Genomic DNA, 27798 nt, shown 5'->3' with positions numbered 1-27798 from the left:
AAAGCGTGAAAATTTAATGCAAGGCATAATTTTTTTTATTAGCATTTAAAGTTCAAATTTTGACAACATTTATCAAATTTATAATTTAATAATTATTTTGTAGTTAAAAATTTATAAAATGTTCAACTTTTATAACTAAGGATTGAAAATTTAAAACATGGCGTAAATAGGTTGTATATAAATTACTTTATTCACAATAATATCATCAACTATACTTAGTAATATCATAGGCTGACTGACCGTTTTCGCTCAGAATCGTTTTTCTTATACAATGATATTATATCATTGAATTCAAATTTAACACCATCCATTACAGTGACTCACTTTTAACCTACTGTACAGCAGAGCGACATCCACTTACCCACCTTTTTTATGTTAAATGTAGGAACACTAGGAACACTTAAGGGGAATCTTATATTACGATTTCAAAAATTAAATTCAAAAATAAATATTTATGAATATCTATAACTCAAAATAATTTGCACATTTTCTTGACTTTAACGTATTTATTAAAGTATTTAAATACTTATAAAAAAAATTGTGACCATGCCCAATCATTAGCCAGACCGTCACTGATTCAGGTATTATATTTATAATTACCTTAAAAACAGGGCTTGAAATCGAAAATATTTTTTCTTATTTCGATTTCGGTTTCGGACATAGGTATTGATTTTTTTTCGATTTTGTTTTCAGTTTCGATATCGATTTCTTTTTTAACGGTTATAACTGGCTAACTTAAAGGTTTTTTTTATTTAATTTATGTTTGTACGATCTTTGTTTGTAAGTCAAAAATCTTGGAAATTTAATACAATTTAAGTTCCTCAAAAGTTTTCCTTACAGTAATAAATTAAAACATTTTTCTTCTATAACAGTTCAATGAAGTTTAAATTCTGACAAAATTAGATATTTAAACTTAAATTACGATTTTTCCTGTAACTATTTTAGTTATTATGTTATAAATTAAAAATATTACTCTTAGGAAATGAGAACTCTCAGAATAATGTTTCAGTTGATGTTCAGACGCCGATAAGCACCGAGTAGTTTTTATAATTAATACCAAATTGAAATTTTAAAACGAAAATGGAAAAGTGGAATGGAAAAGTTGCTGTAGTGACAGGCGCTTCTTCTGGGTTCCGTGAGGAGACTTGCCGACAACTGGTTTAAAAGGAAATGATTTTTGTTGGTTTTGCTAGAAGGGAATATAAACTTCAGGTAAATACGTTGTAAATGTGAATTAAAAAAAAATATTCTGTTTTAATAAAAATACAATATATATTTAACAAAACATTTGTAGTTTTAAGCATACAAAATATAATATTTCCCTTATACACTTTAACAATAACAAGCGATACTCGTACTTAATATAGCAGAGTGTTGTATCTGACCCAACATATTTTTTTTAGGAATTAGAAAAGGAATTAAAAGGAAAACTGCGTACATTTTATTACGTTAAAGTTGATTTGTGTTCGGAAGAAAACATTTTGGAAGCTTTTAATGGGGTAAAGAGAACATTTAAATCGGTTGACGTGCTAGTTAACAATGCAGGTGTTTGGAAGCAAAGTGATTTATTAGGTACATTGAATTAGTTTATGAATTTATAGTTGTTAGGTAATTTTGAATATTAAAGTGTATTACAATAATTAACTCTATGTGTTACAATATAGGTATATAAAATAATATGAAATACAATTTATAAAATGTATTAAGAATGATATACACTGTAACTAGGTATTTCATTTTTATTAATTCAACTGTAAAAGTGTAAAATGTATCATTTTTCATGATGTAGGTACCTAATGAAATAACTTATAAAGTAGAAATACTGAAATCACGACATGAATAATACTATTAATACAAATATTGTATATACCTACCTAACGAATTATTTATATTGAATAAGTACCTACATATTATGCGGATTATACCTTTTTTGATTTTCATTGGATTATAATACTGAATACATAAGAAAAGAGTGAAGGGGAGGTGTTGGTATACTTAGATCTTTTTCAATTTATCTAACATTGGACAATTACTCTTCATTCAAAAAGAGACATTTTCTCTTACAGTACCAGATGTTCTTCAGCGGAAATATATTTTTCGTCTATGATATTCGTTAATATCTTTGACAAATTGACTTGATAGTTTATTATTTCTGAAACGAACTTATGTAATATATTATATATTATATTGTGTATTTGTGTGTACATTTTACGTTCATAATAATCAGTTTTACTTCGTTATTTTTTATATTATAGTGTTAATTTTACCAATTATAGATATACATTTTTATCGGCTCCACGTATCCTTTTTTATATTTTAACTTTAGAACAATAAATTAATGAGCATTTAAAATAAGTAATTTTTTGTTAACTTTAAAATATTTATGACTTATTTTAAAATCAAAATATATATTAAGGCATTGAGCCAACCGGGGCTTAAATAACATTCAGAACATTAAATTTGATCATAGATCAAATCTTTATATTCTTGTTTCAAATTAAAGGACAATACCAACATAAGGTATCTACAAAATTGTTCACATTTATAAAAATCGGTACTTCTATACAGGTGGATTACAAGCAAGAATATCTAAGTAATAAATTATCAAATATTTAGTTCAATAGAAAATCTATTGTAATTATTCTAATCTGCACACATCTTAACATCAGACATTTGTCAATTATCACTCATATTATTGTAAATATGTATTATAAACAATAATAACAATAATAAATTTCATACCTTCACATGAATTATTACTTTAATAACTAACCACGATTTCTATTAGGTATCCTTTTAAAGCAGCTGAGCAAATATTAACTATAATTGTAATTCAAAATAATTTTTAAATTTAATTTCAAATTTAAATAAAATATGTTGAGAAGAATCAGATACTTATAATCACTAATCAATATCAACAAAATCGTATTAATTTCATGTTATTAAAATCTTTGGCCAACTTTTATACTTACAGGAAACACAAATGATTGGAGAAAAATGTTTAACCCAAATGTCATAGGTTAACTAGAGAGGCAGTAAAAATCATGGAAGAATTAAAAATCAATGAGGGCCATATACCTAATAAATATTAACAGGTAACAATTTAAATGTAATAACATTGTGTGGTAATCAAAAAATATATACCATTTTGTAACGATTTTCGTTACAATTGTATTAGAAATTTAAAAAAAAGATAAATATTTATTATGATACAGTTTTTTTTTTTTTAAATGTTCGTTTATTCAGATCATGGTATAAATTCTGAAATTCAAAATTGTAATTTACACCTACGCTTCTAATAATTGTATTATTATCGTAACATAATATTGACTTATGTTATAGTATGTTGTAGGTCATTACCAATTTCCATATATGAAGGATATTTCAGTTTATAGTGCTACCAAACAAAGTATTACTTCAATCACAGACAATTTAAGAGAATTGATGGGCATGAAAGATTTACCCGTCAGAGTCACTGTAATTTATTTTTTTTTAGGTTTAGGTTTAAGTATAGGCTGTACAAATCGATACATATCCCTATTATCATGTCAAAAACTGGTTTTGCTTAAAAATTCCAGTTTTTCATTATGTTTTTTTTTTGTTTTTCCCTAAGCTTTTGAAAACTATTGAGAGTTTTACTTTTGTAAATACTAACACTAAATATACTTAAATCGAAGCACTTCTACTAGCATTTTTACCAAAGGCACTATTATAAGGCACTTATCTAACAAATTGTTATCACATTGATATTTTTTTTTATTATCACAATGTACCATAATATTAATATTATTATGTTCATTATAGTCAAATACTATAGATTAGAATACGGGAAGCTCTTAGATTTGCTAGGGGACACTGTAGCGCTCCATATTATAGTAGGTTGCCCCTTAATTTTTCTTTTTTAGACACTGATAACTATTAACTGATAAGTTATTAGTACAAAAGAACAACTACTTAGCTTTTTTCTAATTTTTAAATTAAGTCCAATAGTCCATTAGCCTTTAGATACTTAATATTATAGTGTTATTAGTGTTAAAATATAGAAATATATACATAGTTTATAATAAAACGTGTAATACATCATTACCATTTACCTGTATCAAGTGTATGGCTGTATGGATTATGGACACTGGATTACTAAAACAAGGTTTATTTCATAGAGTAATACTTGATGGTTATTGTTTTTACAATAATTTGATATAGTTCTACACGGTTATACGGGTCTTAAGTTTTAAACATTTTAATGATATCGATTAGTTGTGAAAAAATAATTATATAATTATCACAAAATATTGATTATACTAACTAAAAAATATGTACAGTGAGAAATGTGTGACATAAAGATTAATACAAAATATTATTAAAACAATATAAAAAATGTAGGTACCTACTAAATATTTACAATAGTGTACACCATCATTACAAGTCATAATATTATGTACAATGTACAAATACAAAATAATAAAAGAAATAGAACTTAGGTATGAGAACATTATAAAATATGTATGAACAATATTTTTATATTTATGATATAATATGTTAAATTAATAATTAGGTGTATAATATAATACAATATAGGTAAAATTAAAGAATATAAATTTTACAATTTGATTAATATACAATATATTGATTTACAAATGAACAATTTTTTTTAATTTTTTTAATGCATTTTGAAGACATCAATGTTGTTATTGCTATTCTTTATGAAACTATTTATTAATACATTTAAAAATTTTTTTAAGAATTAGGTCTTACATGCATCACATATATTTAATATAATATTAAAACAATATCAACAATTTTTATTATTTCTTTTCGAACACCGGTTTTATTTTTTAACAAAAGTGACTATATTTAAATTAAATATACACGTAACTTTTTTTGCAAATTCCAATGTGTTTTTAAATGGATATAATAAATTGGCATTTTGATACGATTTCATTTCTATGTGTGTATTTTCCAGGATGACTTGAGAATTATCCTCACTTTTGTCTGTTACATCAATAATAATTATTACTTTATTAGAGTAATTTCGTAAGGTATGGAAAAATAATCAATTATCTTAATGCTGATATAGTGATATCATTATTCATTGATTTAATATTATGTTGTTTAATAATTATTGTTTTGGTATTTTGCATACCACAAAATATGCACCAATGTATATTGTACCCATTATAATATAATAGTAATCTATATTTTAATACCTATTTTATATCATTGATTTATGGCGCCAAATTATTTGTTTTAAAATGATAAGGAGAAAGGGGCTGATAGGCAATCACATACATTTTGGAGCGCTAATATGACGCCAGCAGGTTTCTACAGAGCTTCTCGTATTCTAATCTATAGTATTTGTTATTTTGTTATAGTATTCAATATTCATTCTTACTATAGTCAGTAGTCACTACTCAGTTTTCTTTATTACAATACTACTTACTTCATAGAAATCTGAGTACTTATATAACTATTTGAAGTTTGAACTTCTGAAGGTAAAAAAAAAACAGTATAATTATTATCATAGATAAACAAAATTATACCGATAACCACAAAAAGTATATATAATAATTATATAGAATGTAGTTTCATTACATTCCTTATTAATATATTATTATTTATTATACAAATTGTTAATTGTACTTCGTACTATTCTTACAGATTATTACCAAACATTGTGTGAAAGATAGAAAATTTTCAAAGCTATACAAAAATGTCAAATCCAGGAATACTTTTCGGTGAGGAGAATATATATATTATTTTACATTAAACAGCCTTCGTTCTATGATGAAAAAAAAAATAAGTTTTATGTTTTAAGTAAAATGTTGATGTTTGATGTAGTGATACTGCACGGTATTATAATAGAAAGGATGGAATTACAATTACACTTTTATTGTTAATTATATACCTTTAAAATTACTTTATCCTAACTGCTCTTCTCCAATAAGTCTACAACACTTCTGGTATTTCCTACTGTCTTATTTGGACTCTGCTTTTTTTTCTGGCTAACAGTGTACCGAAGGGTTATTATTTATACATAACTTACCTTATAGGCAACTAATGTCTATTAGATTAATGCTTGATATAAATTGTATACCTGTAACCATCACATGCATGCTCGATATGCGTGGATTGTACAAAACGCCTTAGTAAGTGAAGGTCAAACTTATTTTGATGTGTGTTACATTTGAATCTATACAGCTTTCCAGATATCAATTCTCATTTGGTGTATACAAAGTTTTAAATCTTATTTTTGCAGGAACAGACATTTTTGATATTTATTTATTTGTTTATGTATGATAAACGGGTATTAAACCCTTTAACAATTTGAATAATTATAAGTACAGTTTAGCTTATCTTATAATAAATTTTGGATACAAAAATAATAAGTAAAAATTAGTAGTACCAATGGTAATAGTAAACAGCAAAATAAAGAATAATTATACGGTAAAGTAAAAATCATTAATTAACAATAAATAGTAACAAAAAAATTTAAATTAAAAAGATAAAACACATGATAATATCATTATATTATAAACATACCATTAATGTAGTTTATTTTCAGATGAAACCATGCTGAAGCGTAATGAAGATCAAGATGAAGATATTGTGACAATTGTTGATGAGTGTGATAGATGTACCAAAGTTGGATTTTTACCTGAAGTAGAAGCTTCTTATTTAGGGCTCTTGATTCATGTTATGGATCTTACTTCACTTAATTCCACAGACAATCAAAAAACTATTGAAGCTCTTGTAAACAAGGTATTAAGGAATAACTTACAATATTCTTTTAGGCATATCGACTACATAAACTATAAATATTAAAACAAATTATTGTATTATGTACAATAGAATATTATCTAAATATTATTTTAAATATCCATGATTTAAGTAATATGGACAAATAATATAAACCACAAAATATATTATTTTATACCTATAAAATACAATCAAATCTAAAGTAACTTCTAGATATAGTTGTTTCTCAAATTAAATTAATTTAAATCTATGTAAAAATAATATTGTATATTAGATAATTGAACTGTTTTTTCCTTAATTCAAAAAAACAGTTGTTAACGTTTTACTGGTACCATTTGATTTAACTGTTTAAGGTTATACTAAAAATATGGTTTTGTGGAGACTTCTGTTTCATTAACAGATAAAGAAATTATTATTGCTTTGGTAAAGTTCTGTTTTATGTTAATTTAGATTACTTATATTGAAGTTTTTAAAACATTTTTAGGCTCTAACTTTTACCAAAAAAATGTTAAAAACTGATATTGAAAATATGGCATCTTATCATTCTTGTGAAATGTATAACTACTTCACTACTAGTACATTGACTCCTCAAACGGTCTGTGTATCTTCTGTGCGTGTAGCTGATGCTGTACAAAGCATAAATTGTCAAAATGAACACATAGACATTGCTTCCGGTGATTACACATAAAATTAAATATTTTTACATTGTGATTTTTAATAATAAACATGTTTAGTTGCAGGAGGATTTCCTATGGGCCAAGTACCATTGAGTAGTCGAATAACTGAAGTGGAATATGCAATTTCACAAGGAGCTGCAGAAATAGATATTGTAATTGATCGTGGTTTAGCAAACATGGGTGATTTTAATAGATTATATCATGATTTGCGTTCCATCAAAAGTGTGTGTGTTAATGGTGATGTCACATTGAAAACAATTCTGTCTGTTACTGAATTGGATTCTTATCATACCGTGTATAAAATGGCTATGACAGCTATGATGGCTGGATCGGACTTTATTAAAACATCTACTGGTATGAATTATAAATGTATAATAAAATAAAATGACAAGCTAGTCATACATGATCTTGTGCTAAAATTATAAGCTATTAACAGGATGTACATTGGTTAGGTTAGGTATTTCTCTCGTTGATATAACATAGCTATTTTTCAGTCAGAAAATACAATTTTATATTGTTCATTCATATTATAGTGAGTTCATCTATTATCAATATTAAAGATATAAAACATGAATAAGTTCTAGGGCATCTCAAAGTTAATTGATATTTAAATTTTAAAGCGAGTTATAAACATTTTAAAATATTAATAAAACCCAATAAAGTGCTTTAGATAATATTCTTTGCTTTAAGTTTTGTAAAATGTTAATTTATTCTAATTTTAATTTGATATAGTGTATGAGTCAGAGAGAGAAAACAAATAGTGTACTGACATCTTTATATTTTTATTTTTCTTATTTATCAGTGTTTTTGTTTATCTTTGGTCGGACACTACAAACAAACTGATGTCTGATAATATTATTAATTAGTGTACAAAGCTTAAACAAACAAATTTTTATTTTATCTTACACTGCACAGTATGTTTGCTAACGACACACAGTTGCTTCAATCATATATAGCTTCACTTCTTAAATAAGGGTTCTTAAAAAGTTGAGGTGGGCGGTAGGATAAAAATTGTAGATTTTACTTCACAAACATTTTTAGAGTTCAGCGCCACTGATGACACAGGATGTTTCTTATCGATTTTTGGGATTTTTTTAACCATTATTTATGATTTTTATTGTAATTTTGTGCTTGATGTTAAAATAATGATTATGTTATCTTACACAGGAAAAGAAGCTGAGAATGCCACATTGTCTCACGGTGTAATCATGTGTCAAGCAATTAACAAATATTACAATACCACGGGTTACAAGGTACATAATTATGTCTTATTATCAGATTTTCTGTAAAAAAGTTAAAGGCATTTCTTTAAAGTTTAAAACTTTTGTTAAACTATGATTATAGGTTGGTATTAAACCGGCTGGAGGCATTAAATTTAATGAACAGGCACTCAGTTGGCTTATTTTGGTAAAGAACCAATTGGGAAATGATTGGTTGAAAGCAAGTTTATTCCGTATTGGTGCATCCAGTCTTCTAGAAGATGTTGTTAAAAGGTTAAGTATTGTCTTGAAAAAATTACAAACAAACTATTTAAAAAATTAACTTAAATTTAATTGTTTTTAAATTTTAATTTTATATGCATTCTGTGACAAAAATTATATGATAATAAACATAATGTATGATCACAATAGATAGTTGTTATTTATAATATAACAGGAATACAATGATAGTACTGAGGACATACATTATTTAACAAGTTTAATTCACATTTATGTTCAACAATTGTTAAATGTTGATTCTAATATATTAATTTTAAAATAATTACTTGTGAAAAATATTGAATTTAGTACTTTGTATTAAACTATAACTGTCCTGCCTGATATTATCCAGGCTAAAGATTTGTATTTTTAATAAATATATTTGTATGCAATGTAGTAACTAATTGCAACCATTTAGATAAACAAATTAATTTTCTTAAAAAAAATCATGTGTGAACTACCCTTGGCTATCTTTAGCCTATAGGAGTTGAAAAATCAAGCTATAAACACCCTGCAAGTTTCAAGTAATCTATTGATATACATTTAATTGAAAACGGTCCAGTTGTTTTTTGAGGTTATTAACTTTGGATGAACCAACATCCAATTTTAGTTGTATAACCTGATTTTGCTTGTGATGAAATGGATAAATACAAAATTTAGTTATACAAGTGTATCTTGGTTAAGGTGTAGCTTTGCAAACTAAATCGACCAAGATTTTTTGTTGTGAATTGTGAATCTGAACCATCTAGGGAACCACTCAAATACACACAAAAAATGTCATCAAAATCGGTCCTGCAATTTAGGAGTTACTGACATGCACATAGACAAATGAAATGTATACATATGAAGATACATATTCTTAGAAGTTGTAAAGATAAATCTTAAAGAAAGGACCATTACCACCAAACAATGACGTCCGCATAAGGGGCAAGTAGGGGCAGGTATCCCCTCCTTGGCTTTTTCAGGGTTGATTATCATAATTATTATTGATGATTTTAATGTTCTGAAAAAACTTAAAAATGCCCCAACAATTCTAAATAGGGCACTAAATTACTGAATTACTAAATTAACTATTTTTTTAAAGTTAGTGAGACAAAAAATGTAAGAAGGAAAATATTTTGTCCTCCCCTTGACAAATTCCTGCGGTCGCCCTTGCCACCAAAGACTGTTAATATTCAAATTTGATCATTTATAACTATAAGATTAACTGAAGACCTTGGGGCAATAACGAGACATATTCATGTTTTGGCCAAAATCACTATTTCACGTCATAAAATAGAAAAAAACCCTGCATCGATTGGTGCAACAATCATACATGTCCGACTGTTATATACTTATAATATATAAAGTTATAATACAAAATGGACATGTCTTGTTGTTTTTTTGTGCAACAACAAGATATGTCCAGAAAAATACATATTAAATAATAATTTAGTTTTGGTGCAACAGCAAGATATGTCCAAAAAATATTTAATTACAGTGCAACAACAAGATAATATGTCTTAACAAGTTTTTTTGCTTCCTCAACTCATTATTAAAAGTTAGCATTAATCTATAGAAGCATATGTTGTGGGTATCTACCCTCAAACTAAAATCTACCATTTAAAAAAAAAATTTTTTTTTGGAATTTTCAATGTTTTTTTGTGTGTTGAACATTTTTAAAAAGGGATGTGTCTAGTTGTTGCCCCAAGGTCTTCAATTTAAGTCATTATTATTATTATGTCTATTTAATTAATAGCCATTTAAAATATTTAATTACTTTTTAGTTTTGTATGATACATTATTAATCAAAACAAAACTATATTACTTATTAAAATAAACATTAATTTGATTTATTTACAATTACATATTCCTAACATAACCTATTTGTATATTATAATATATAAATATAACTCAAGGAGGATTGATCTATCTTGGTATAAATTATGATGAATTTGTACTAGGGTTTTTATATTATTCAGTAGTTTTTGGTAATAAATGTATTTTCTGTAACAGTAGATTAGAATAGGAAAATGTTTTTTCTATTCTCTGACTGGAGTTATATCTCTTTTTGCATTACCTATAACTAGATATTATAACTATATTAAATAATTCAAATAATAGTTTTTATAAACAAGTGGTTTTATATGATGACTACTAATAACTATCAATTTCTTACAAACTCATTTTTGATCTCTTGATATGACCAAATTTAATTTCTAAATCAGCGCTTTAAAGGTGTTCCTATAGACGCAACTAAGGTTAAAATTCTGTGGAGGCTACAGCCCACCTAACAAAACTATTTATTTTAAATAACCCATAGTGGGATTATATCAATAAGAGATATTTTTGGAGGGGCTAAATCTTAGTCAGAAGGTCTATAGTTACGTACTACACCAAGTATTCTTCTTTCTCCCTGTTCATCTGACAGTTGGCTACCAGGCACAACTTTGGCGCCTCGGTGATGGCCAGCAGTTGATATTTGTTGAATTGGGACTTTTAATTCAGACAAAAATTGTTTTTTTTTCGTTCATTAGGTAACTTCTTTGAAGTGAAAGTCGAGAGTTTGGTCTTGAAGTAGGTGATGATTTCTTTTTTAGTTTTATACGTGTTAATTAGAAAATATCAGTGATTATTTGCAAATTTATCATCATTTATCGAAGACAGCAATCTGAAGTTACCTAAAATCATATAATATTATTGTTCTATGCCTATAGCCTCTAAAGTAAATGTTATATTCCTTGTTTGCTCGTTATCGTCGTAAATCGAAATGCAACAATATCGTCATAATAATATTATAATCACAGTCCACAGAATTCTGTGATATAATTCTGTGTAATTATGATCATGCGCTATAATTATACTGTGATAACATCGTTCAATCATTATCATTGAGGCCTAGGACTAGTTTTAGCCACAAACTCAGATCCTCTCAGCGGTCAGCACTTAGCACTACTATAGCACTTTTTATAGACATTGTTGTCACTCGTAAATTTAATTATAGACGGTTTTCGAAAACCCGACGGCTCAAGTTATTCATAATCTTCATAATTTCTTATCGTTCCGTTCGCGGTGATGTGATAATAATATTGTTGTAGCCTGTTTGGTATTGAATCGTCTCAGGTAAACGTGCAGCTAAAGTAACTATACATCATCATTTCCCAGGTCTGTTTCTACGTACTAACGCAATAACTTAAAATCTTTACATTTTCAGTAAACGCTGCTAAAAAAATTACTAAACGACAATTCAGTAACTCTTTATAATATACTCCTTCAACTCAAACGTTTTGGGTGAATACAGAAGATTCATTGTGAAGTATAGTGTCATAGCCGTGATATCAAACTGCTCGGTAAGTAAAGAATACCTATTTTGTACTGGTTTTAGTGTATAGTAATATGACGGGGAAAAAATACTGAATACAAAATGATTGTTCGAAAAGTCATACAAAAATATTGTAATGTTATCGATACCTACTACGTGATGGTGGGAAAAGAGGCGTCAAACAAAATATGTATAGTGGACAACAGCAACAATAAAACGAAAGTTCTAAAAATATATTAATTGATAATTTTTGAAGAAACATTATTTACCGATCAACTCTGGTGTACCTAATATATGCAATATTGTTCATCTCAATGATATTGCATTCCGTTTGTTAAACATTTGAAATGAATTACTCCTCTATCAGCTCTATCTAACCAAGTAGGTAGATGGTGAAATATATAAAATATAAGAATTCATTCTGATTTCACTTATGTACATTTTCCAATTAATATTTTTTGACCTGAAACATTTTAAGTGTTGGACTTATGTATCTAAGACAAATATGATAGGTACCTTTATTCTATTCACTTTAAGAAGGGACCTCAGTGGCGACCAGTTTTTGTCGGGCGGAGGTCAGGCAAAACCTGTTTGTCATCCTCACCGATCAACCATCTGTATGATTAAGCCACGCCCTTGTGCACAAATCGGCTGCCGATGTTCATTCTTAATGTGAATGAAGTATGGGTGTATAGGTAACTACATAATATATACCTATTTTAATATATTATTTAAAATCTGGGAAAACGAAACCCCTTAACTGTCTTAACCCGTAACGAATAACGGATAACTACCCTGAACTATGTATTATTGTAATATGACTATAAATTAAATTCAATGCTTATAAAATTTTAGTAAATTTACTTTTTAAATAAGTATTTTTAGTTATTTATTATAGCAACTAGCTAAACATAATGATAAACATATCTCAGAAGATATGAGTACCTTCCTTATATTGAGTACCTTAAAATGTAATTAATTATAAGGTACAAAGAAGCAAGTGTTTATTATTATCTCACAAGATCTTTTTTGTTTTAAACTGCACAATATTAAAGTTCATAAATGCATTATATAAATAATATATTTTATATTTGTAAGTTAGATTTTTTTTTTAATTTTAAATATAGAAACCCCTTTACTTATCAATGTGATTAACCTCGATTGACTTTACTACATTAGATTGTTTTGTTTTCCAACATACAACTAGCAATGTACCTATAATATCAGGCAATGTATACAGTGGCGTATACATACATTTTGTATTGGGTGGGTGGGAGAGATCAGAAAAAAAATTCAACCTAGGTACCTGCACATTAAAAGAATAATTAATAACCAAATGTAGGTGATATATAATAAAGGGTATAATAAGCTACAAAAGCGTGTCTATAAATATTTAAATTGGAGGTTTAAATAATTTAAGTACAAACTTAGTATTATTAGATATACTATATTCATAATATAGGTACCTATTAGATTATTAAATGAAAAATATAAAGATTGTAATTGTCGAGCATATTATATTGGTCTGCTGAATTTTTTTTTGGCCTACATACGTATAGTGGATCAGCAAACCTTTCAAAAAGTTGAAATGACGCATTGACGCCCCTGAATTAAACAATTATAGTACAAAATGTATTTAATTTTTTTTTATGTTTCCTTGAACGTGCTAACATTAAAAACACTATTTTATAAAATTAAATAAAAAGACCATAGCCTATGGAGATCCTTTTTTTTACAAATTAAAACTACTAACATTATAAGTTCTTGTATATTCTATTATTATTTTAATATTTTAGCAAGTTTAAGAAAATCTAAAAAATTTAGTTAAAATCAAATGTACCCCATTTTATCATATTATATTGATATGTTGGTGACTTGTTTGTGTTAAAAAAAAATACAAAATGTTATCGAAATGACTTAATTATTATTGGTAGGCAACAAATTATTGACAAATAATAACTGCTCATAAAAATATGTCAGCCTCAGAACTTTTCTTGTTCGCTTAAAAATATGAAGAAAAATAAAATTACTTAGTTATATTTAGCCATTTAGGTAATTAAAATTAAATTAACAAATAGTTTAGTGTTTCCAATAATTCTCAATATCATCCAAAAAAAAGCTAATGTATAGGTACATTCCTATAAAAAAAAAAACTTCGGTAACAAAATTACTGATTTTCAATTTAATCTAAATAACATAATTAACTTTATGCTTAAATTTACCTATTCAAATTGTATATTCATTATTAATTTATAATCAATGATAATATGTTCATATTTTATTAACAATAAAAAAAAATTAATATTTGCTTGCAAAAAAAAATATTTTTGAACAATTGACACGGTACATTTATTGCTATAAGATATAATTAAGTCATATTATTGTTGAAGCTCTTACTAACAAAAATAATTAATATTAATAATCTTCTTGCTTTTAATTTTTATCTTAATTGAAACATGACTTTAGTGTTGCTGTGTTGGTGATTTTATTATAACCATTAATATTATTATTGTTATTATTAAATGTCAACCATTTGTTTAACAAGAATTTAATTAAAACAAAAGTATACTCATATAAGTTCATTATTATATACCTAATTATATATTTATATAATTATTAATATAAACATAAAAGTTCTGATTACAATAAATATTGAAACAATCATAGCTGCGTTACATAAATTCAAGGTTTTTCATGATCAAAATTTCTTATAGACAGTGGCGTTATTTCAGTTCTCAATAGAATGGTTTTGACCCGCCCATATAGGTACACCAAAAAAAAAAAAAATACTCACAAGTACATTTCTACTTACATTTTTATCAAATGACCATTCCCCATCTTACATATTTTACAATTTAGGTATTTTGTTTATTAACTGACAATGTAATTTACAAAAATGTAGTAGAATATAGACTGCTATCCAACGATAGAAAATGTTATACCTTTTGGCCGCAAAATTAACAAAGAACTTACCGCTGTTCCAAAAAAACCTCAAAAAAGAATATGATTGAGAATGAATTTAGTGCAATGTTGCCATGTAATTTATTTGGCTAGGTATTGAAAAATTCAGTAATATACATGTCCATAAAATAAATATTCTTGACAAAAGTCATAAATTAATAATTATAATATTATACAAATATATGGGCCCCTCCCTAATAATGTGTAATATATATGTTTACAACATGTTAAATAATATGTAGAACTTATAAAAATATGTAATATACAGAATAATTTTTTAAACATGTTCACCTCCATTTATCCCTTTAATAATAGTTTTATTCAAATTCAAATTTTTAGAATTTTTAAGTATACCTACATGAAAACCAAATTTTCAAATTTCTGATAATTTTGTACATCTCAAGGAGTGTGACAGTAAAAACTTCAATTTATTCAAATTAAAATCCCTCTTTTAAACGGTAAATTATTTAGTGGGTGATTCTCATGAAAATGTTGATGTATCTAAATCAAAATTCTAATAAGTTATTAAAATGTTCATACTAAGGAGAATAGTCCTTAAATATGGTTTTACAAAAATATAAACAATATGAAATATTCATTGTACTCAAATCATTTTTACAAATTATTTATATTGATGGATCAATAGTAATTACTAATATTTTCAAATCATCTAGGCCCCCCAAATCTTCTTGATCTATTACCATACCGTCATTTTGGACCTAAATTGACCCTAAATATATACCACATATGTAATTTGCACCAGCTCAGGTAGTAAGAAATAGGAATTGAAATTTGCACCAAAATTCTAATCGATTATTCTTTCATCTTTCGTATTCCTAATGTTGATAGTGGTGTTGATACTCTAAAATATTTTTTTTTAAAATAAGAGGTACTAAATCCCCTGCGTCGTGTATATATACATTATATATGTACCTATATCGCCGTGTTAGATTTTATATACTGCAGTATTGTGGAAAAATAGGAACGATATAATGTTGTTTAAAAATGCAATGGTATCGATAATAGGTACGATTTACGAATACTTGAGAAATAATTTAACAATTTAATGTTCAAATCTTGAATCTTGACGGTTTCGAGTGATACGGAGTATACGGACGCAGGACGGTAACGAAAGCTTGAACCACTTAGAAAATAATGTCGGGACGCTCTGTATTCGCCATGTTAATCTACTTTTAATAATAATTAATAACTGTATTCTTTAATTTATCTCTTGTATTATTCTTGTCTTATGATATATGACTCAATGGCAGTGATAGTAATAATATAATATAATATGGCAATATTAGTATTTTGTGTGTTATTCGTTTGCCGATTGCGAAATATATACGTTCGAGTTCGATTCAACAAACACGGATACACTTGAATCTTTTTACGATGGCATTTATATTGTTATCGCATTCAGACTGTTCCTTTCAATCGATTGTTTTTCGTGCAGTGTCACGTGGTTATGAACATTATGTGACTAGTATAATCATTACCTATATTCCATATTCCTTGTGTGGTATTCAAATATAAATAAACGATATTATTAAATACGAAAATTACAGGATAAACATGAAATCGTCTGTATTTTTTAACAGTATTGTAAATCGGATGACAAAGTCTGAAATTCTCTTCCCGCCTTCGAAACCGCCAATTAAATTAGACACTAACTTTTCCGTCGCCGTAAAAAACATATTTAATGTGACGAAATACGGTAATTTTCCAACGCTTTAACTTGCATCGACATAATAACATTCAGTGCAGGCGTGACAAAGAATATATTGTTTCAGATTGATATTTTCAGATAATGTTTTAAGTATACTCTCATAGTCTCATATAGTCTTATGTCACCTCTTATTGAAACTTTGTTAAACCGACAACTGGACTGTGGTTTTTCTTCATTATATAACCCGCCATGAAATAGGTAGTTCAATTTGGTTCCCAACTTCCAAGTCATTCGTAGCTCGTACGGAATCCGATTTTTTTTATCTGGGGGATATTTTTATTTTCATATAGTTGCAGACCACTTGACCACAAGTCACAACTATAATACTGTATTACTGTCGAGTATTCAGTTTCTCAGGTCACAATTACACCCCAGTAACATCAGCCAGTGAGTTTGCTCTAATACTAGAACTACAACAGTGGCGTATTTAGGCATTTTTCATGGAGGGGGTCCAGCTAATTTTCTAATCACATTTAAGTGGAGAGCTCCGCTATAGTATATATTTATGTAAATTATATTAGATGTTAAGATATGTATTTATGGGATCAATGGGGGATCCCCCGGACCCCATGAACCCACCTCCCCAGTAAATACGGCACTGAATTACACCACTATTTGTAACGACGTAATGGCGAGATGCACTCATTAAAATAAAATCTATCTGAGAAAACATAATATCATAATATAACTAAAAATATCTGTGTATATTCCAACGATAATAATATGAACGTCATATCTCTTTTTATTCCTGGTATCTCTATCGGTAACTCATTTCTCACGTGTTAATAATGAATCATTGTATAAATCATAATAAATTATGATTATAATTGTATTGCTAACACGGTTATTCTTTATTCAGTTATTCTTTATAATATATTATGCATTATCGACAAGTACAGGCTGCAGACGTCTGCCCCCGCAAAGAATAACGACGATTATAATATGCATATAAAATATTAAAATGTTTTATTAATATGGTTTATAATAAAACCGACGTCGCTGTTCATTTAACACAAACAATTTTATTATTTTCTAAATGATAATGAACTATTACGTGGTTTTGGCCGGAAAAGAAAAAAAAGAATGGAAAGCATTGACCGTTGTTTTCACCTTAACTCGTCTATATGTCAACGTCCCCCGCGATAAACACCACCTGCAAACAAAGTCGGTTTGACATTTTTGAAGACGCGTTCGTCTGACAGGAAGGTTCGGTTTCGGAAATTGATAGACTACCTAGTGCCCACGTTTTAAAAAAAAAAATAACCAAAACGACCTCCTCCTAGACCCCGACCACGGACCAACCGCGTATACGAGCGTGTGTGCTTCTCTTACCGGTGGTGGGGTGGGGGGAGGGGAGTATAATCCATCGGAGATTATATTAATGCAATTCTTATATTATTTTATATAATAAATAATAACGTTATAATATAACATATAACGCGCGGTCTCGGTGGCGCCGAGCCGAACAATATATACTGATTGTACGGACGGTCGTCTGGCATACCTTAATAAAAATACGACCGTGTGTTTGCGTTTAAGTATTTTCTGTACGTACACTACAACACGACGATTGCTTTTGTGTCGACACAACATAATGGTTTCCAAACTGGTCAAATCTGATACTCTATACACACACTATATACATATATAATATATTATGCATAGTGTATACTAATATTATGTTCATTTCGATTTGTTTTTGCGTGTGTGGTGAAAACAATCGACTATAATAATATATGCGCACCAAAAACGATAAACTATTTTATTATTACACGACGCGTTTAATACCATTGATTGTTATTATACATTGTACACAAAGTGCTGTGGTTGATCGATGGTAATACGTATAATAATATATGACTTATAGTCTTGACGTTTGTCGTTTGTCCTGGACACACGACGAAGGCCGTTTGCATAAGAGAGCAGACCGCGACCTTTATTATAGTTTATATTATTATAATATTCGAGTCGCGCCGCGCGGTTGCCGACGATAGATTACGTGTTACTTACTATTATAAGATATTCTGCTGTGTCCGCGGTAAAGTCTCGAAAAATTCATCGAAATAACTCCGACGGCTCTTTATAGTTTATTACCAATCAATGGGTGTATTTATTTTCAGTTTTAAACATACACGATATAAAAATATTTTGATAAAGTATGTAAATAATTACATATTTTATTCTGCGATAGCACCGGCAGCGGCTTTGTACAAATCGATAACGGGACGAAATTATCCACAGCATTATGATAAATTAATAAATAATGATACGAATATACGATTACAATTAATTAATATTTTTTTTTAAATAATTATCCGATGCGTCATCCGGCAGCGGTATTATAATACGATTTATCTATAAAAAAAAAAAAATGTATTAATTGACGGACCATAGTAAAAGCCGTGTCCGAACACCGAGGACCTCATTTTTAAAACGACCGAGCCGCCCCTGAACACCGCAGCACCCGGCACCGATCCATACGATGGTACGTTCCGTGACGTGTTGTACGCTTGCACCTGTACGACGGCGATGCGTCGGCCGCGTCGTATGGCGAGCAGTGACGCTCCGCGTGCGATGTCCGTCCGTTTCATTTGAATTCGGTCCGCCGCCGCGTCGACACCGTCGTTGGTCGTTGTCGCTTTACCGTACTATAATAATAAAATATTCCATTGTTAGCCTATAACAAAACAAAAACCCAACAACGATTATAATATCGTACTATTCTAACTACACTCACATCAATCATAATATCGTTGTGCGTCGTTGTTGTTATTTCAGACCAATGGCGGACTCCAGATGCTGTTTCGGGTGTTCTAACGTGCGCAAGGGTGCGTGGGTGATATCAATCTTCGACATGGTGAGTATAACTAGAAATATTATTCATAACATCATTAGCGTAGTTGCATAAAATACCTTATATCGTTCTTAGTACCCGAAACTTTTTTACTATAATTGTATAGGTACCCATTATGTTTGTTGAGACGGGGGTGGTAGTTGGTTACATTTTTCTAACATGAAGTGACACACACCGTCGTCCATCGGTCAGCAGCTAGTTAGTCAATGCCTATAGAGTATTCGATTCTTAATTTAAAATTAATTTAAGTGTATATTGTACAATATATATAAAATGCTGGACGCACTAACGTAATATCTTGGACACCCACGGCCATGCGAATAAATAACCGTGTACACTGTATAAATGTATAATGACAACCCGCGGTTTTCAAGATGGGATATTTTTTGGGTTATTTGAAGATGCAACCAACGTTTTTTTTTTTTCTACTGCATCTGACGAAGTTACACATATTATGCCACGATTCAACACTCCAATTTGAACATCGGTTGACCCCAACGATTAAAATAATAAATTCGAATAAAAATTCGTGTTTACAACGCGACGTCAGTGACGCGGCGTGCCTACGTGTGTTTTTTTGAAGCAATTGCCTCAAAAAATAAATGTATGACCCATCTAACTTAACTGAGCAATAGATTTAGTACGATAAAAAGTTCTGAATAATAAATAAAATAAAAAATGTAGACTTAAAGCAGTGGGTGGGTAGTGAAATGGTATAGTTTGCCTCAGGTTTGAAATTGGTTCAACACGCCTTTGCGTGACGTTATGTATTTAGGTTGTGCACCACGATTAGAAGTAGGTAACCTATATTTCGTTTTCGGCCACAAATTAAATTTGACGGCAGCACCTCCTGCATTGGTCACAACAATTATTTTTCTGTGATTATTCAGTACCTAATACTCGTATACGTACAACTTTTTATGATAGCGAATTTGTGGTTAGGTACTATACAAAAGTTATACAAAAGTTATCCACACCGTATAATTGTATAAACTTTTTTGTATGGTTTAAGCTATATTTTATTGGAGCATTTTCCTCAATCGGCTTGATGATTTATCTACCGATTTGTCGTTTGTACATAATCGTGTACATCCAAAGTATATTACTTAGGTACCTAACAAGTATTTAAGTGTACGTTGATCGTCAACACATCGTTACACACTCGTGGGTCTATATTCTATAATGTAATAATTCAAATATTATATTTTTTGCAGTACTCCGTCTTTTGTCAAATCAAATGATTGTTTTATTAAAACCTCTGAATAAGCCATTCGGTTTTTAGAGTCACTGGTCTTATTACACATACCTACATAATATAAGTCTAACCCTATAGAGACAAAAAAAAAAAACGTTTATTCATTAGTTCTCTGTTCGATGAGACCTAATCATTAGATAGGTCCGGTTTTATATTACAGTACAAGTGTACAACACTCAATATTAAATATCACTCACGTGAACAATGTGTAAATAGATATGTCATAAGTCGCGTGTACCGTGTATGCCACTTATAAATACATTTTCTTTTTTTTTTATCGAATACTGTTATGTGTATTTTTAATATAAAATTCGTTTTCTTTAATTGTACTCTCACAAGACATTGAGTGTATAGATATACCTACCGAATCCATTATGTAATAATATGTATAGTTGCAGATTACGATTTTATTGATTTTCTGAATTTGTATAGTCGCCGACTATTAGTCGGTAAAATAATTCTTGAATAACATCGGAAAGGTTAAGGCCTAAATACATTTTAATATGTTCTCACTTCTCAGTATTACGATATAGCTGTCCATCAGTTGTATAAAGTTGTTGGTCCTCCGACCATTAATTTATCTTCGTATGGCCACGATACATCGTTATGAACTTACTATTCAAAACCATTTTGTTGTCACGATAACGTTTCCTATCTGCTGACCTCGAAAAGTGTTGCAGTCGCATGATCGTTAAATATCGGCGTCACTAAATTCAAATTAATCGTGTTTCAAAAGTATTTTTAATTAAAAAAAAAATAACAACCTTACCTATATGTTTATATTGTGTTTGGTTTACTTTGTTAGTAATACAATATTTTATTGATGAAAACGGTATAAATTCCAAACCTTAATGAACGTGAAAATATGATTCATCAAACAACGGGTAACATTTAATATATTTATATTAGCATTTGACTATCACGTACATTTTTTATATAAAATATATCCGCGGTATTTTGATAAGAAATTTAGAAATTTGTTTATTTTATTTTAAATTAATAAAATTCTAATCTATTTTCAAGTTATAGGTACGTCATAAGAAATAAAAAGTTTTTGTAAAATCGTTAAATATTATTTTAAAATTCCGAATCTAAGAGATGAAATCATTACCCGACATTTATTTCAAGAGGTGTTATGTTTATACATTATAATTGTGTCATAATGTTAATAATACGTCTTTGCTCATCGTTATACTGTGTTATCTTAGAAGCTACATAGTTGTTATATAGGTACCTACTACCTACCTACTAAATAATTGCTTTAATTATATTTTTAAAAAAATCTATTGAATCGTGTAATTAAGCATTAAGCCGAATTAACAGTTTATCCGAATGTTTTTTTTTATTTTACACTACCTATAATATTGTAAAAACTATATCATGTGTCATGTTTAGCTAATATTTAAACAAAATGTATAAATCTACAGTAAAACTTATTTTATAACACCGTATATTCTAACCACTTATACCTATACATATCGCATTAGCTTTATAAAAAATATATTATGACTTTGTATGGAAGCTTGTTTACAACTAATGTGTGTGTTTTTGTTTGTTTAGTTGATTTGTATAATACTCACGGTGAGAGCTCTTACTACGCTAAACATCACCCCATATACGTATACATACAAAGTAAAATTGAATTCGTATGGTAAGTGTACATTATTTGTTTATTTTCAATCAAAATATCTAATGTTTTGATGTGAAATTATTAGTGTGGTATTAAAGTCCATGTATGTATCCGTGGGTACAACAAAGCAAATTATGAGTTCAGCAGCTCCAATTTTGTGTTGTTAATTTTAATATTCGAGTGAATTAACCTATTATCAAACTTTAAAGTAAGAACATTATCTGTGTTCTTACATCAACTTTTTATCTATATTTAAATTTTAAAACGAGGATTTAGTGGATAATATATCACATTTTAAAAATACTCTATAACTTAACACATTTACCATAAAAATATTTATTTATTGTATGATCAACGGGCGATAGCCCTTTACAAAATGTAAGAATATAACAAACAATATTAGGTATTATTATAATTATAAGTATTTTATTTTGTCAGAAATATAACTGTCAAATTCCAAATTGGTTGACCTCTATAATACATCTTTGTTTCTCTTTTTATCATTCCGTGTGTATCATAATTTATAACATTTAAACAAGTGAATCATTTTTTATTTATATAATTGCAACGTTTGTTTGTTCAAGCTTTGTAATTTTCATGTTTTTATAAAAATGTTAGTAATTAAATTATGCTCTTCGCTTAAACTTTTTTGATAAATATTAATTAATAACGCTTAATATTATCTTAATATCATCTTAATATCATTTATCTATTATATAATATATTATGTCTATTAGAAATAATATTATGCAAAAAGCAAATTATCAAGTTTTAAAAATAGTTTTTACTAATTTATTATTAAAATATTACTTTAATTTCTATTAGTATAGCTTGGCAATTACCAATTGTTCGAACTTAGAGGAGCCTTATTTAGTAAAACAATATAAGTAGAAATATTAATTATTTTAAATTATTTAATTTAATATATTATTTTCTTTGTTTTGTAGATGATGGATCCATCACCAGTGAGCATCGTGTTCAACTATTGGAAAGGGATTTCAACTTATTTAGTCAATTATTTATAATTTTTCTATTTTTTTATGTCAACTTGAATCTAAAGAAAGCCACTTTTATAGTAAGTTGAATATATTATAATTAAATTATTTCTAATTGAAACAAACAATTAAGAATGTCAGGTTGAATTTTTCTTATTTATATTGATTAAAGTCTACTGTACCTTGAGTTGTAGATAGATGTCTAATATGTAAAGCGTAACAATTCTTAGGTAGCGGAACAATCTATGATATGCTCAAAAAGTGTTAGGTTCAATATGTCATCTACAAAATATATTATGAATATGGTTCATTAACCTCATAATTTATTATACCTATTTTATTTTCAATTTTAAAACTTATCATAAATTATAGGATACTGTCATGCTTTACATATTTGTGCAAAACAATATAATACTAGAGATATAGAATTATAAACGTGACTGTCTGTAGATATTTTTGTTAAATGTCTGTGAGTGTATTACAATTATTTATTGTTCTCGTCTTACATATTTTTCTATATATATAAATGGTTTCCAGGAATTGAAAACCTGCGGTCTTCAAAATGTTTGTGCTTGTTATCTTTTTGATGTGAATCAAGTATTTCATAGTAGTTTCCTTAACAAAAAATATTGTGCAGTGTACAATCTACTTTCTATAATGTTTTGATCTGCAGTTTGTTGAATATGTCTGTCGTACAAAATTAAAGTATCAAATATCAATAACCTAACCTAACTACCTAACTATTAAACACAAAATGTATATTTTTATATTGAATAGGTTGCTGGCCAATAAAGATATAAATCATATAGTTTTTACAATTTGTTAACGTGTACGTCTAATAATATAATACATAATATAAGCAACCAATTTTTATCATGTTAAATCATTTCATAATCATTTATCATTATTACAATATCAATGTAATATATATATATATTATTTATTTATTTATCAATTAACGTCATACAGTTTTTGTAACGATAAATAATAGTACATACAAATATTACATAGTAGTTTCTTTTTTTCTAAACAATTTAAAAGAAGAAGAGAAAAAAATATTTAAATTGACAGTTTAATACTTAATAAAGAAAAAAAGAGGGGGTCCAAATTGGATTCTAACATAAAACGATAGAAAAGTTGATTTTTTTTAAAAAAATCATTGGCACGTGGGGATGATGTAGAATGGAATAGATTGACATTTGCTGCGGGAAGGTACTTTAAAACTAAATTGAGATAACAGAATAGGATAATTAATATTGCCATTAAATATTTTTTTAATAAAAGTTTAACTAATATAGTGTACGATCAGAATATTATATATTATATAATAAACATATTGTGAACCATAAATTTGGGTTGGTTATCCAATATTGATTAAATACCACAATAAATAACAACTTGGCTTGATTTTGTCATAAAGTGCACTTGCTTACAGTACTCAGAATTTTAATATCTACTGTTCAATATTTATTATAATTTAAAACATTTTTTTAATGTATTGATAAGTTTTGGAAAAAAAAGTTAAAAATAAACACAAATCTGTTAAACCAATGTATCATTTGCACATATTTTTATTTATATTATCATTTTTGAGATTATTGTAGATTAATGTTATGAATGCCTTCATAACTACTAACTAAAAGAAAATAGTATTATTACAGGAGTACAATATTTTTATAGTAGGTATTTCAATAATAACACCACTTAACAGAGTTAATAATATTCAAAAAATTTATTTTTATTATGATAATAGTTGCATTAGTTATATTATGCACTCTTATGATTGAAGTATAATTGAAGGGGGGGGGGTCCGTGCAAGAACGAGATAACTCCATTTTTCAAAACTTTTCAGGAAACGATAATGTTATTTTAAAAATATTTAAATAAAGATAAATATAATTTGGAAATTACTTTAGATACATTAGACCACGATAAAAAAGATGCCGTAGTAATTGATTTGATTTTCTTAATTTCTTTAAGATGATAGTTAATATTAACCTACATTTTTGGAGTTATCTTGTTTTTTGACCAGAACCATGTATTTATTATTTATTCATAATTTGTTTTAATACAAAAAAAATATTATTATTCATTCTATGTTTTAGAAATTTGTAAAAAATATAAAAAAAATAATAAAAAAAAATATAAATATAATTGTATGTACCACTCCGGAGTTATCTGGTTTTTCAACGGAAAAAAAAGACCAGACAACTCCATTTACTTTATATCTCCTATACGAATGATCGGAATTGTCTCGTTCTTGCACAGATATACTCATAATTTTTTTCTTGATAATAAACAGCCAAAACCCCATTTTTCGAAGAAAAAAAATGGAGTTATCTCGTTCTTGCACGGACCCCTTCAATTATCATGAAAGTTAACTGTAGTATGATATTTTTGTTAATGCTTATTGAACAATTATATTTTATTGTTAAGATACAATACATTATATTAAATTAAGAATCGTACTCGACGGCGTCTTGTTTTTTCGGGTGGCAAGTTTCAGTTGTTCTCCTACCGAGTCAACCATTGGTATGTCTGCCATTTAATAATGCCATGCTTCTGTGTGAAATTAGACCGCTGAGTACAGTTTGACAGTTCTTCACTGATAAGAGTATAGATAATATTTAAATAAAAAAATTAATCATGTTCAATTGTATATTTATTTTCAGCGGAACGCTCAAAGTATCAATCAGTGGTTGGTGGTAAACTCAATATTTTTTGTATTTTTTGTTCTGTTTATTGGTTTTACTACGGTAAAAAATGCATCACCTGATATAATTCCTATTGGAATTCCTGTAAGCAGTATGTATCAAATGTTTACTTATATAATATTAAAATTTTCTAATATTCAACATTCTTATTTGTTATTAGTTGTTGTAGTGTACCAGATTTATGTCGTGAAATGTTTTTATGATGATGAACTTAATGCTATAACTCCACCTACGTTGCATGCCACGCCATATGTGACCATAACCAGTCAAACCCTTCAGACCCCAGTCTATCCTGTGCAAGGTGGACCTTATGTTATTCAACAAGTGCATCAGCCCATTACACAAACTCCTTATCCTCAGCAAACGTACCAGTATCAGCCACAACAGCAAACTTCTTCTCAGTCTCACGTTGCTATGCCTGTGCCAAGCCAACAAAGCCTTCAAGAGTATTGTAACCCACCACCGTATTCGCCAAGTTATAATACACAAGAAGGTCCTTCAGTGAAACAATAATTATTATACAGTAAAATTATTCAATCCATTATCTTATACAATTAATCCAAAACTTTTTTTTATTATGATATATACATTTCTGACTCTTGTATGTGTTATGTGTTGAAAAGTACAAATTGTTTATTGTATACAATATTATTATTTACTACTTATTTTATATTTAATGAACCATGTGAAGTACTATGTGTTAATCATTTTAGCACTGAATACTTATTTACATTAATCTCATTCATTGCTTAAAAAAGATATAAGTGTGCATTGAGCTTAGTTTTTATAATTAGTTCCGATTTTTTTGAGTTTAAGTATATGATTTTTAAAATATAAATAAAAAAGAAACATACGCATTTTATGTGTACTATACTGCAGTAGTTATGTATTTAAAGTTAATTTGTTTTTTATTTATTAATTAATCAAAACAATCTAAGACTGTATTATTTTCTAAAATAAATTCATCTTAGATGTTTGTACAATGTTTAATTTAATTCATATTTTGTATAAGACTGTCTAAGAACAAAGTTGTAATTTTTTTATGTAATCAATAAAAAAAAACATTGATATTTGATGAGATATTTTTTTATTTATTACTGTTGTGTAAGAAAATACAATTTACATTAACTATTGTAATAACTCATAAGACATAAATTATAACCGATGTTGAAAAAAAAAAAAAACTATGACTAACTGATGATTAGAGTTTGTTAAGATTATATTATTATTCGTTTTACACAAAAAAAAGTTAGCTCAACCAATGTTTATAATTTAAAATAATAATAATAAATTAATTCATTGAATTTGTAAATAATCAATATGGGTAACATATTATAAATAATATATAATAATGATTAAAAATATACTGATTAATAAAACCATATATAGACATATAGGCTGCAGGTAAATTAATATTTATTAAATTGAATTGATCGGTTTTAATTAAT

General features: G+C 27.8%; 2 protein-coding genes and 1 pseudogene across 7 annotated transcripts; all 3 read left to right on the top strand.

Moving 5' to 3' along the window:
- Positions 1-176: 176 nt before the first annotated feature.
- LOC132938921 (dehydrogenase/reductase SDR family member 11-like) lies at positions 177-4748 on the top strand (annotated as a pseudogene).
- A 549-nt stretch (positions 4749-5297) lies between these two features.
- On the top strand, positions 5298-9063 carry LOC132939666 (deoxyribose-phosphate aldolase). Of its 3 annotated transcripts, none has more exons than XM_061006961.1 (7): positions 5298-5492; positions 5659-5735; positions 6563-6759; positions 7241-7430; positions 7491-7787; positions 8601-8686; positions 8778-9063. In XM_061006961.1, the coding sequence occupies exons 2-7, from the start codon at positions 5711-5713 to the stop codon at positions 8973-8975; spliced, it is 993 nt and encodes a 330-aa protein (XP_060862944.1). In that variant the 5' UTR covers positions 5298-5492; positions 5659-5710; the 3' UTR covers positions 8976-9063. The 3 variants fall into 3 exon arrangements, with proteins under 3 accessions (XP_060862944.1, XP_060862945.1, XP_060862946.1); XM_061006962.1 differs by having other exon boundaries at positions 5298-5555; XM_061006963.1 differs by lacking the exon at positions 5298-5492 and having other exon boundaries at positions 5670-5735; positions 6552-6759.
- Positions 9064-11763: 2700 nt separating this feature from the next.
- Positions 11764-27425, top strand: LOC132938614 (uncharacterized). Of its 4 annotated transcripts, none has more exons than XM_061005546.1 (7): positions 11764-12013; positions 12105-12240; positions 19681-19759; positions 22572-22662; positions 23589-23716; positions 26309-26441; positions 26520-27425. In XM_061005546.1, the coding sequence occupies exons 3-7, from the start codon at positions 19685-19687 to the stop codon at positions 26861-26863; spliced, it is 771 nt and encodes a 256-aa protein (XP_060861529.1). In that variant the 5' UTR covers positions 11764-12013; positions 12105-12240; positions 19681-19684; the 3' UTR covers positions 26864-27425. The 4 variants fall into 4 exon arrangements, with proteins under 4 accessions (XP_060861529.1, XP_060861526.1, XP_060861527.1 ...); XM_061005543.1 differs by having other exon boundaries at positions 11771-12013; positions 26511-27425; XM_061005544.1 differs by having other exon boundaries at positions 11771-12030; positions 26511-27425.
- Positions 27426-27798: the final 373 nt, after the last annotated feature.

Source organism: Metopolophium dirhodum, chromosome 2 (assembly GCF_019925205.1).
Source record: "Metopolophium dirhodum isolate CAU chromosome 2, ASM1992520v1, whole genome shotgun sequence".
NCBI classification, from domain to species: Eukaryota; Metazoa; Arthropoda; class Insecta; order Hemiptera; family Aphididae; genus Metopolophium; species Metopolophium dirhodum.
This window is presented reverse-complemented; position numbering and strand designations above follow the sequence as displayed.